This window comes from Lottia gigantea, assembly GCF_000327385.1.
Source record: "Lottia gigantea unplaced genomic scaffold LOTGIsca_33, whole genome shotgun sequence".
Classification (NCBI taxonomy): domain Eukaryota; kingdom Metazoa; phylum Mollusca; class Gastropoda; family Lottiidae; genus Lottia; species Lottia gigantea.
The window spans coordinates 862,156-874,875 of NW_008709110.1; the positions used below are offsets into that span (position 1 = coordinate 862,156).

Consider the following 12,720-nt stretch of genomic DNA (forward strand, 5'->3'; position numbering starts at 1 on the left):
GCTATGTACGTCAAGGGTTGATTAAAAAAAGAGTACTAATTGTTAATTAAGCAGTCATAATATAAATATAATAAGTTCTGCCATCATCGCAGTAATTTTTGTTTCAGGATTATGTTAAAACATGGTGGCGTGTCAGTCATCTTGTCATCACAATAATATGTCCAGTTGCCACCAGATGTTTGAATAATTAATTTACACTAGGGTTTGTTTTGCCTTCCTATTTTATATGTAGTAAGCCTGTTTAGCAGCAATGACAGATGTGGTTCCAGGCAGGGTATGCTCGATCACCTGATGTCACTTTTCGTTACAGAATGATTCCTTATGGTTGCGGGTGTTTGAAAACAAAATTCTTGCCAAATTATAACTTTCGTGATCAGTTCCCTCCCTAGAAATCACTGGGGTTTTTTTATCCTTCATGTTTGTCGTGTTCGTTGTGTATGTTGAGCATTGGCGGGTGTGGTGACAGGCAGGGTATGCTTACTCTTTTCGACACCTGATACCACTTTTCATTATGAAATACTTAATCAATTATGATTGATATAGGCCTATTTCATGTGAAAAGCTACTATCTATGTTTCTATTTCCAATCGTCAATTTTCCTTTTAAGTGCAGAAACATTCCACATTCGCCAGTTTATGGAGTAGGCTTATATATGCGTCTCAATTGGTCCGATACTCTAGAGAATGTTATTTCTACACTGATTTCTTAGCTAGATCGATGCATTTAACATATTAAGCTACATTACTACTACAAGGGTATGTACCAAATCGACTTCCCTTAAGCAATTGTACAGTCGTCATCATGAACTAATTGAAAAATATAAAATATATGTTTCTACCATCATCACAGATGTTTTTGTTTGGCAACAAAGTTTAAACTTGTCATCACAATAATTTGTCGAGTTGCCACCAAATGATTCTATAAAACAGTAGGTTTTGTTTTGCCTCTCTATTTTATATGTATTAGTATTTAGTAGCAATGACAGGTGTGATTCCAGGCAAGTTATGCTTACTCTTCTGATCATTTGGTGCCACTTCGGATGATTAAATGCTTCTGAGTGGATTCGGGTGCAACATTAACTATTATTGTGATCAGTTCCTTCCCTTGATTATTGAAATAGGATAAATGTATTTTCATCAGTTACGTCCCTTGAACTTTCTAAATTCGTAGGTTAATTCATCGCTATGTCTTCTGTTGGTGCGTTTCTATTTAATGCAGCGGACACACTAGGCGAATTTTCACGGCGAATGGTTCGGGCGAATCAATCGGCAGTAAAATTCGCCTTGAGTCTCCTAGTGTGTCCAGTGCTCCGACGTTCGCCCGAGCGTCGGCCGCAGCCATTCGCCGACATCAAGCATGTTTGATAATATTCGGCCGAATATTAATCGCCGCCGACTCATTCGGCAAGTGTGTCCACTCGGCCGAAGTTTAAGGCGAATATTCCTATAACTCAACCAATCACAAACGCCGAAGCGTCACATGACAAACAAAATGGCGACCTCCAACGATGCAATATGGAATCAGGAAAAAGAAGAGGAATTAATCATATTATGGGAGTCTAAGCCCAACTTATATGATATTAGCAAACCCGAATATAGGGACAGGGTGCAGAAGGAGGCGGCGAAACAGTTCATCGCTGATGCACTGGACACATCAGTTTGCATGCCTACCAATTCAATTCAAATTAGCCCGGCAAAATGCCTTAACTGACTGAGTAGGCCTACGCAAGAAACCAACTTGCAACTAGGCCTATCGCAAAACCGTGAAATTTATAGTAGTGAAGCCAATATCATAATAAAGCAGAAATCCCAGAATTGTTTATCAAAATGAAATCTAAGATCGTACCTTACCCACCGTATTGGGTGTCATGAGGATTGGGTATCGATTACCAAATTGAGATCGATTATCGACGGTAGGCTACCGATCAACAATCAAAATATTTTAATTGGCAAATCTTCTAATCTTCGTCTATTGATGATATTTACCTGCATTTGTGTTATTTATTTATTTATGTTAATGACATTATGTCTATTACACACCTCTACTGTGTGATCATAAATTTTCTAAATCACATTTCTCGGATTATTTTTGTATGAATTGAAATATTCTCCCATCGCGCTCTTCTTTTTCGCATTCGACGTAAAACCAAAAGAGTTCCGAGTACAATTGCCACTTTCCGCTTCTTTGTGGACACCGCCATTTTGTGATCATGTGACTAAGTCTCCCCTACGCATGCGTAATTTAATTCGGTGGCAAATTATCGACACAAACATTCGCCCAGTGTGTCCACTTCGTCGGCCGAATGGATTCGGTAGCGAATTGTTCGGGCGAAGTACCAGCGAATTAAATTCGCCTAGTGTGTCCGCTGCATTAGTGTTTGTTGACCAGCTTTGGCGGCTGTGGCGCCATGCTTACTCTTCTCGACCCCTGATACCACTTCCTCATAAAAGTTAATTAGCATTTACCAATATTTCGTCAATATATTTTTTTGGATTTGGGGTTGCGTAAGTAGGTCCACATAGTTCATTATATTCGTACAATAAAGAGTCTAAAATGCCGTCTTTAAAAACTTTATCCTTCAACTACAATTTCTGTGTATAGCCATTCTTTCTACTATAACGTGATGATTGTGCTTTGACTAGACTAGTGATTAGACTTGTTGTGGGCAAACTAAATAAATATATTACGTAGGCTTACCAGATTTATACTAAAGTAAAAGTTGTGTATTATATTATCGTGTAGAGGAAGTTATGGCAATATGTTCTTGTCGATTGCTAATATGGTATGACAATTTTATGATGCAATAGTCGTTAAGGAAAGCAGAGTTGCAAACAAAGGCATAGAAAAGCATGTGGAATTGTTTTCTGACTTATTTTAACTAGTCCTACACAATAAAAGTCGTATTTCTGGCAATGATTTTATCTGTTCAAAGAAAATATGAATATATTCCATATCAGTGTAATTCAATAATGGTAAAGGTATCCATCTTCATGTCGTAAGTCGAAGTTAAAAACCAACTCCACCATTGTCGATCAAATGTCCCAGTGATTCGAGAAGCTAAAAGAAAATAATAAACGTCACACAGCTTTCTAGTTAAATTAGGGATGGGACAATAATATAAGTTTGTAAATGCCAGGTATTTTCTGATGCCAAATTGGCTGAAAATTTAGAATCAGAAATATTTGTTTTATGAAAATAAAATTTTTATGTTGGTGCAGTGTCTTTTTTCAAAATGGCGGCCGAAATTGTTGGAAATAATGGAGAATTTTATACTTAATGTAACATGGGGTTTTCGCGGTCGCCAAAGTCAAATATGAGTTCAAAATTTTATTTCAATAATCCAAAATGGCGGAAATCCAAAATGGCGGCCAAAATTAGCAGTAAAATTAGAAATTCAAGATGGTGGTCAAAATTGGCGGGAAAATTAAATTCAAATAATCAAATATGGCAGAAATGTAAGATGGCGACCAAAATTAACAGTAAAAATGAAAATCTGATACAAGACATACAATACACTTCATATTCATATTCATATCCATAAGGCCAATCAACACAAAACTAATGAGATTTAAGAGCGTCTTTAACGAGTTCATCAATATTCTCCACAACATTATTTCCGGGCTTGATAACGGTAATGATGGTTTGCTTGAGTTCTGCTTTGGAGAATGTTTGAAATTTGAAATGTCCATTTGGTAATTTGATTCGTCGTTTTTGGTGTATATCTGGGCAGATTGTAAGACGTATATAGCATATTTCGGTGATGAGTTGACTCTCTGTTAATCTGTCAAGCAGGTTTATCGTTGTCGGTGTTACTGGTCCTCCATGTGTCTTGCATGACTCCAAAACCTTCAGCATTTTTTTCGTTTCGTTTTTTTTTCAGCTCTTCTTTCTTCAGTAGTGCTAACCGTTTTGCCATTTTCACGGTCGCCAAGAAGTCTTTCTCCAACTGTTTCACATCTTGGACCGGTTGGGATGTTCGTCCAGCGAGCCATTCCTTGAATTGGTTGTGTAAGGACACAGAATGAGAAGCATGGCTAGGTGACATCAGTTTAGCCAGTGCGATCAAGCCGAGCGTATGGAGACTGTATGAAGTAGAGTGTAGTATCTTGGATGCGTTAATCAGTTTGTCAAAGCCAGTTATCTGTTCTGTGTCTCTGAAAGTCTTGTCGATACTGTGATCAATACAAAGAAGTAGATGGGCGCAGCATTTCAGAAACTTTGCTGGCTCAATACCGAGAATAGTCAACATCTTTGAGCAGTCAGCTGCCCGGTCCGTCATCCAGAAGTCAATATTGCTTTTTATTTCATCAACACTTGAGCCAGCTAATATAGCGAGGCACTGTAGTTTGAAGTTGTAAGCTTCTGCCCCTGCTTTGCCAGCATGTGAAGCGTTTTCAAGGTAACCTGTTGTGAGCAACCTTTTCTCGCCAGAGGCTTGTGTGATTGTGATACTGTCAGTTTTGATGTCGAATAATCTGTGTCCGGCTGCCTTTGTTGTATCGTCTAGCCCAACGGTGATGACATCATCGCCTTTGTTCAGTAGGTGTCGGGCAACCATCTCCAAGTTCAGGCACGAAGCATCCTGAACATAGTTTGATAGGCATTTTCTACTAGGCATTACAAAGGTGAGATCACGAGCTGTACGATTCTTCTTGGGATCATCCATTTCATCCCCACTAAAGTCACTTTCACAATCGTTCAAGTCTTCAGGCACTTCAGTGTTGCTAGATGCTCCGGCCAACTCCCAGTTTTGATCAAATATCGTGTTGGCTATCGATACAGTGATTCCCATCAGGTCATTAGTAGTGACCTTATACTTTGAGATACAGTGGACGAGACAGCGCATCAGTGGTTCGTGAATTGTTTTATGGCCGGATCTGATTTGAATTGATGGGAACTGTTTTTTGGTTTTGCTATTTGGTTCTTCTACAGATTGGGTCACATGAGACTCATCACAGTTTTTGTTTAGATCTGATGCGGACATGTAATGTTCATAATCACTGTCGTCGTCATTATCGTTATCAACATCATCATCAGGAATTAGAATTTCACTATTGTCACCTGAATATGTAACAGAAACCGCTTCGTTAATTTTGGATAGTTTTATATTCATCGCTTCTTCACGGTTTAACACCCTCTTTTTATTCCTCGACCAGTTTCGCGGGATGATACTTGTTGAGGTCACTACATAGTCGCCGTAGCAGTTATCATACCAGAATGCCTGGTCTTCCATCGTCATTCGCACGCCGTATTCCTTAGCCAGCTGCCCATCGTACTCATTTGATTTGGACGTTATATCATAGGCCTGATTTCTCATGCGGTTGTTGAATTTGCCAGCTTTTTCCAACCCTGACAGTGTCTTCTTTCTATCAGATCGATTTTCCACCTTTCTAAAATCTCGGAACATTATATAATCACGTAGAATAGTTCGGCTGACTGACCTTTCTTCTGCTGGGTAGACATTTTTTCTGATCCAATCTTGCCTTAATTCCTCAGCGACGACACAGCTTGCATCTTCTTTACTAATGTTTTTCCGTCCAGGCACAGTTTTACACAGTGAGAGCATTCTGCCAATGACATGCACACTATTTTGAAGCTTGGATTTTTATCAAAAATTGAATCTCTTCTCTATAAGTTTCCCCGAAAAAGGTTTTCTTCAAATCACTACTCCTCCTCTCTGTCATACTCACTCGAATAGTACAGTTTCAGTTCAAAATTTCTGGAAAGATAGCACAATCAAATGATTTTAAAAATGGCGGCTGCAACGTCTCCATGGATACCAGTTATATCATGACATCATCAATACTATGACATCATCAATGCGAAATGAATCTTGGCTGCATTTCATTATTAGATGGTTGTGTTACACACCAAACAAGCCATATCCTTGATATGGATAGCCGCCATCTTGGATTTCAGCCATCTTGGATTATCAAAATTAATTTTTGAGGCCAACTTTGATTTTGGCCATCATGGAAACCCCATGTTAGACATCATACATGCTATGTATACAGAAATCGGGACTCAATATATCGAATTTCTAATTTTCTCGCAAATTTTGGCCGCCATCTTGGATTTATGCCGCCATCTTTGATTTTGAGCTCATATATGACTCTGGCAACCACGAAAACCTTATGGTAGACCCCATACAAGCTATGTTTACAGTGATCAGGACATAATATTTCAGATTTTTTCATTTTTACGTCAATTTTATCCGCTATTTTTCAAAAATTCTTCAAAATTCGTATATTTCCGTTTATTTCGCATATGAAAACATCTGCTGTTTTATCAATTTAAAAAATAATGGTTTATTGTCCCATGTCTAGTTAAATGATGATTAAGGGGAGTTAATCGTAAATTATGTATGATAATACTTTCAGATTGACATTTGAATCTGTACGAATGAGTGACAAAAAGGCACACCATGAATGTAAGATTTTAGATGATCTTTTTGAGAAATGTAAGTTACTACAACTTACTATAGTCCAATACCTAACAAATTCATGTTCTGTTACTTGTTGGTCCTCTGAAATAGAACATTAAACATTAACATATTTTGGTAGCTAGCATTTATATTAAGATATAAAAAAAGTAATATAATTTATACCGGCTAGCGAAACAAACGTCCTGAACTTCCTTTAGAACGGTGTCACGTTAACAATTATTACAGCTACTGTTGTACGAATACGAGAGACCAAGTCACAAATTGCAAACCTTTAGAATAAAATACATACCATCAGAATCCATAAGGTTAAAGAAATTATCATAATCATGAATTTCTAGTAGGTTATCATTGTCTACATCATATATCTTGTATAATTCACTAGATAAAGGGTAGAGATTTGGTGTTGTATAGTTGATGTAAGTAGTATATTCAGCATGACTAACTCGACCGTCCTCTGTATTAAATATTATATATATATTCAGACAAACCGATAAATATGTTGGCTTTTTACATCTAAGTTTCGAGAAGTGACCGGATTTCAATTCTCAACCCCTTTCATTGACCATATTTAGGCCTACAACTAGGAGATTGTCCACTTTTGAACCATTGTCGAGTTTAGCTCTCTAAATCCACTAATCAGGACCACTAACTTCAGACTTTCCAGAAACCACCCGATGCTAACTCTCTACCCCATCCATGGATTGTCCACTGTTGCACAATTGTCTCTTTTTGTGTAACATCCTGAGTCATGTTCATTTTTGGTAAATCAGTGTATGAAAATACATGACTTTAAAAATGTAAAAATCAGATTTCGAATTTAAATAATGAAATATAAGTAATATTACCTGGATTGGAATCGTAGATTTGAAATGTGAAGTTAATTTCTACTCGTTCAAATATACCATCACGGTTAAAATCATTTGCATGAAACATTCCATAAGCTGTATCATTGTATGGTTTTAGATTGTTTGTGTGAAACATATGGACCGGGTACACCCTTTGAAAAAAAGAATAAACTTGATATATCTTGAAGCCCATTTACAAGGAAATGAACTCCAAAATATTAACAAAAAGTAAATATCAGCAAGAGGAAGGTATGCCAATGGGCAGCATCTGCGTCTATACTTGCTGAGGAAGAGTACAGGCAAGCACTCGTAAAACAAATAACAAACGACTAGCTAAGCGTTTTAATTTCATTTATCAGAATATAGTTGTCCTCTTCTTAAAAAAAATCTTAAATTAAGTTAATATTTAGATTTAATATATCCCGATGAATTAGAAATTAAACACGATAACTGGTGACGAAAATTACGCATCCTATTTGGATCTCCGTCTTGAATATGACAAAAAACAGAGACTTGGTGTGAAATTATATGATATAAGCGGGATGATTTTGATTTTCCAATCGCCAATTTCTTAACTAAATGGAAGCATTTAACATAAGTTACAAGGGTATTTACAAAATCGACTCAAAACTTCCCTTAAGCAAGTACGGTCGTCATCATGAATTAATCAAAAAATATAATTAAAAAATATAAAATATCTGTTTCTACTATCATCACAGATGTTTTTGTTGAACGACCAAGTTTAAACTTGTCATCACAAAAAATTGTCGAGTTGCCACCAGATGATTCTGTTATCATTCTCCTTATTTTATAAGTAGTATTCAGCAGCAATGACAGGTGTGGTTCCAGGCTGGGTATGTTTACGCTATTCGAGTGATGGCGAACTTTTTTTCGCATGTAACAATTATTGTGATCATTTCCCTCCCTTGAATATCGAAATTGAATGTTCATCAGTTACGTCCCTTGGACTTCTTAAATTCGTCGGACATGTCGCTATTTCTTTTGTTGGCGCGTTCCTGTATGTGGTATTTTTGGTGTCTGTTGAGCATCTGTTGTGCCAGTCAGGGTATGCTTACTCTTCTAGACACCTGAAACCACTTTTTTGTGTATTGTTTATTTAAATAATATTAATTTATTCAGTATCAATGGCCTTCAGACCAAAGTAAACTTACATTTTATCAAAGACGTTTAAATATTATTATAATAAGTTCAAACATTTTATTATTTCCTATCTTATTATACTTAAGATTGTATCTATCGGCCCTACCAACACTTAAAATGTTTCCATATAGGTTAACAAAAGTCAAAAATTTGTATTCAGAGTCAAAGTACACATGAATAATAATATGAAGAATTTATTCGTACACAAAAATGGTACAATTACAAAGAAAAATTCATGTTAAATACAATTTATATACAATCTTAAGATGCACATAAATATTCTATTATCTCATTTAATTGGTTATAGTTAGACAAGTAACGATGATTAAACAGTCTTTCAGGAAGCAGTTCTCTTTGAGTTTTGGCACTCTACGACGAGACCCGATTTTGGTGGAATCTAAAATAGAAAATTATTATTTCTCAATATAATAATTTGTCATTGGTGCTTAAAGCTGTATTTGAGTTCTATTGCAATTCCATCTTCACAATGCCAAGCTATTGCGAACTAAGCCTAATACCTTGACTATAACAGTCATCCTTGTTGTATTGCCGAAGTTTGTAAATGCAGCAATTTGATTGGATTGTACCCAAAACAGCCAATCAATGACCTTAACAGAATGACCCTAAAACTCCTTTACCCCCAAAAGACAAAACATAACTTTTTTTTTAAACAATTCCCCCTCCCAAGACTCCTTTAATGACTTAACTCCTTTACCCCCAAAAGACAGAACATAACTTTCTGTAAACAATTCCCCCTCCTAAGTCTCCTTTAATGACTTAACTCCTTTACCCCCAAAAGACAAAACATAACTTTCTGTAAACAATTCCCTCTCCTAAGTCTCCTATAATGACTTAACTCCTTTACCCCCATAAGACAAAACATAACTTTCTGTAAACAATTCCCTCTCCTAAGCCTCCTTTAATGACTTAACTCCTTTACCCTACAAAGACAAAACATAACTTTCTGTAAACAATTCCCCCTCCTAAGTCTCCTTTAATGACTTAACTCCTTTACCCCCAAAAGACAAAACATAACTTTCTGTAAACAATTCCCCCTCCTAAGTCTCCTATAATGACTTAACTCCTTTACCCCCAAAAGACAAAACATAACTTTCTGTAAACAATTCCCTCTCCTAAACCTCCTTTAATGACTTAACTCCTTTACCCTAAAAAGACAAAACATAACTTTTTGTAAACAATTCCCCCCTCCTAAGTCTCCTTTAATGACTGAACTCCTTTACCCCCAAACGACAAAACATAACTTTCTGTAAACAATTCCCCCTCCTAAGTCTCCTTTAATGACTTAACTCCTTTACCCCCAAAAGACAAAACATAACCCCCTGTAAAAAGCTCTCCTTCCAAAGACTCCTTAACCGACTTAATCACTTTACCCCCAAAAGACAAAACATAACCCTCTGTAAAAAGCTCTTCCTCCCAAGACTCCTTAACCAACTTAACCCTTTTACCCCCAAAAGACAAAACATAACCCCCTGTAAAAAGCTCTCCTTCCCAAGACTCCTTAAGCGACTTAATCACTTTACCCCCAAAAGACAAAACATAACCCTCTGTAAAAAGCTCTTCCTCCCAAGACTCCTTAACCGACTTAACCCTTTACCCCCAAAAGACAAAACATAACCCTCTGTAAAAAGCTTTCCCTTCCAAGACTCATTAACCGACTTAATCACGTGACCCATAAAAGACAAAACATAACCCTCTGTAAAAAGCTCTCCCTCCCAAGACTCCTTAATCGACTTAATCACTTTACCCCCAAAAGCCAAAACATAACTTTCTTTAAACAATTCCCCCTCCCAAGTCTCCTTAAATGACTTAACTCCTTTACCCCCAAAAGACAAAACATAACTTTCTGTAAACAATTCCCCCTCCTAAGGCTCCTTTAATGACTTAACTCCTTTACCCCCAAAAGACAAAACATAACTTTCTGTAAACAATTCCCCCTCCTAAGTCTCCTTTAATGACTTAACTCCTTTACCCCCTAAAAACAAAACATAACCCTCTGTAAAAAGCTCTCCTTTCCAAGACTCCTTAACCGACTTAATCACTTTACCCCCAAAAGACAAAACATAACCCTCTGTAAAAAGCTTTCCCTCCCAAGACTTCTTAACCGACTTAATCACGTGACCCCTAAAAGACAAAACATAACCCTCTGTAAAAAGCTCTCCCTCCCAAGACTCCTTTACCGACTTAATCACTTTACCCCCAAAAGACAAAACATAACTTTCTGTAAACAATTCCCCCTGCCAAGACTTCTTAACTGACTTGACCTCTTTACCGCCAAAAGGCCAAACATAACCCTCTGTAAACAACTTAAACTCCAAAGACTCCTTTATTGCCTTAACCCCTTTGCCAAAGTATTCACTAATTTGAAAACAAGGCGACAACTTTACAAAGCCATTCTTCCACCCTACACATTTACAAATTATATCTTTCTAAAATGGAAAAGTAGAGAAATTCATAGTTTACTTGTGAAATAAAGTTTGGAAAGTAAACTATGAATTCCTCTACTTTGTATCAGTAATTCGCTTTTTGATTTAATAAAGACGTATTTTTAGAGTCAAGTTTGACTTTGTGAATGCATTTGGTAACGAATCCTGTCTATAGCAATTTACCAGTGTCCTTCCGATCATTAATCCATGTCGCCCTTATAAAGATAGGACGCAAAACTTACACTTATAGTGTATGCTAGAACAAACAAGACAGGACATATTAGGTCCAGTTCAAACCTTTTCGTTTTGCCGTCGGTCAATTACAAAATTGACCATTACCTTGAGTGAAGTCGATCTCAATGTCTTCTGACCAGTTTTCTATGAATCTAAAATTTAACTCCCTGTCCACATCCTCTCTTCAATAGGGATCCAATAAAATTTACAACATGCAAATGGGTCGTATTCTGAAATTTAAAATATACAAGAGTTGTATGCATTGGTATATGTTGTACAAAAAAAGAAAATAAGATTTTAAAACAATGTTAATTAAGGAATTTATTATTTTTTGACTCAATGGTTGAGTTATAACGTCATAAAGCATTCTATTTAAATTTTATTTTACAACATCTACTCAAGTACTCTAAGTGTAAAAACGGCATCAGAGTCAACTATAAATTAGACAGCTAACAGCTGTCCCATTTTAAAGATAGATTTGCGAATTGGAATAGAATCTCAACACATTAGTCCCAGGAATCATAAAAACATCTCATACTTCTTTACAATTCCGTAGTATTGAGTTCTAGCTCTATGAATTGTAAAACAACAAAGAAAATATCTGTATTTGATCTTAAATACTATTCATTTAGAACCAAACAGTCCATCAAAGCTTTCTTAAATCTAAAAAAATAAAAAGATTAATAATCAGGTCTAGAGAGTCAACGAGTCTTTTAAATTGTACTAATCTTTTCTGATTATCACCGAAACTGATAGAAATATGAATTTATAATTTGACATAAGGGTATATCGGAATTCTAAGCCTGCCAAACTATCCACAAAAAGATTTTTGTTTTAATACCAGATCTCAAAATTGTCCGAAAATTGAAATTTGAATAAAAATCTACTTACATTACAGCCATTTTAAAACTCTTGCGATAAATGCTAATGCAATTTTTTGCAAAAATTCACAGCGAAAATTTAAACCGTTCGTCTTTCAAGAAAATTGAGCGCTTTGTGGAAAATTATGCATATTCAATTATGACATCATAATCAATTTTCGTTTAAGATTAAGAGATTTTGATTGGTTTACTTAGAGTTATTATTTTTAAATAAAGTTCTTCGTGTTCATTAGATTTTAATACATAATTTTTAAAAGTGTTGGTAATCGTAACTTACGTGAATGTATATGTAAAAAGAAGAGAAAGGATAACTTGAAAACTCATCTTTTGTGTCGGAACAGAAAGGTTACAATTATTGTAAAACTGTAAAAAAAAGTTGATGATGCTATAGAAGTATACTAGGATGTTTTGCCAATTGCTGCATTTCTTTTTGACGTTTTATGCCTTTCAAACATTAATCTAAATGATTTCTTGTAAGCCTATAATCCTACATTTCAGTAGTTGAAAAATAGTTCGAACGACTAATTGAAATATCACCTTCTTTAGAAACTTTGATAAACTAAAGCTTATATAAAAACATGTGAATATAAAGGAGAAAAATCTCTACTTAGGCTTAAAACTTTTCTGACAACATTGGTAGCTCTAGCAATACTGAGATTTGATTTTATATTCTTTGAACAATGGTCTGGTGCGCTAGCCGCAAAACCAAT

The 12,720-nt window shown here is 35.9% G+C and overlaps 2 protein-coding genes across 2 annotated transcripts; both read right to left on the reverse strand.

The window, feature by feature from the left end:
- Window positions 1-3,784: 3,784 nt before the first annotated feature.
- LOTGIDRAFT_162266 (hypothetical protein) lies at window positions 3,785-5,566 on the reverse strand (the record flags this gene model as incomplete). Its single annotated transcript, XM_009058225.1, has 1 exon — window positions 3,785-5,566. The coding sequence occupies one exon, from the start codon at window positions 5,564-5,566 to the stop codon at window positions 3,785-3,787; it is 1,782 nt and encodes a 593-aa protein (XP_009056473.1).
- A 781-nt stretch (window positions 5,567-6,347) lies between these two features.
- LOTGIDRAFT_162267 (hypothetical protein) lies at window positions 6,348-7,426 on the reverse strand (the record flags this gene model as incomplete). The annotated part of the gene is made up of 3 exons (XM_009058226.1): window positions 6,348-6,526; window positions 6,735-6,899; window positions 7,291-7,426. 3 exons carry the CDS (start codon window positions 7,424-7,426, stop codon window positions 6,348-6,350), a joined length of 480 nt encoding a protein of 159 aa, XP_009056474.1.
- Window positions 7,427-12,720: the final 5,294 nt, after the last annotated feature.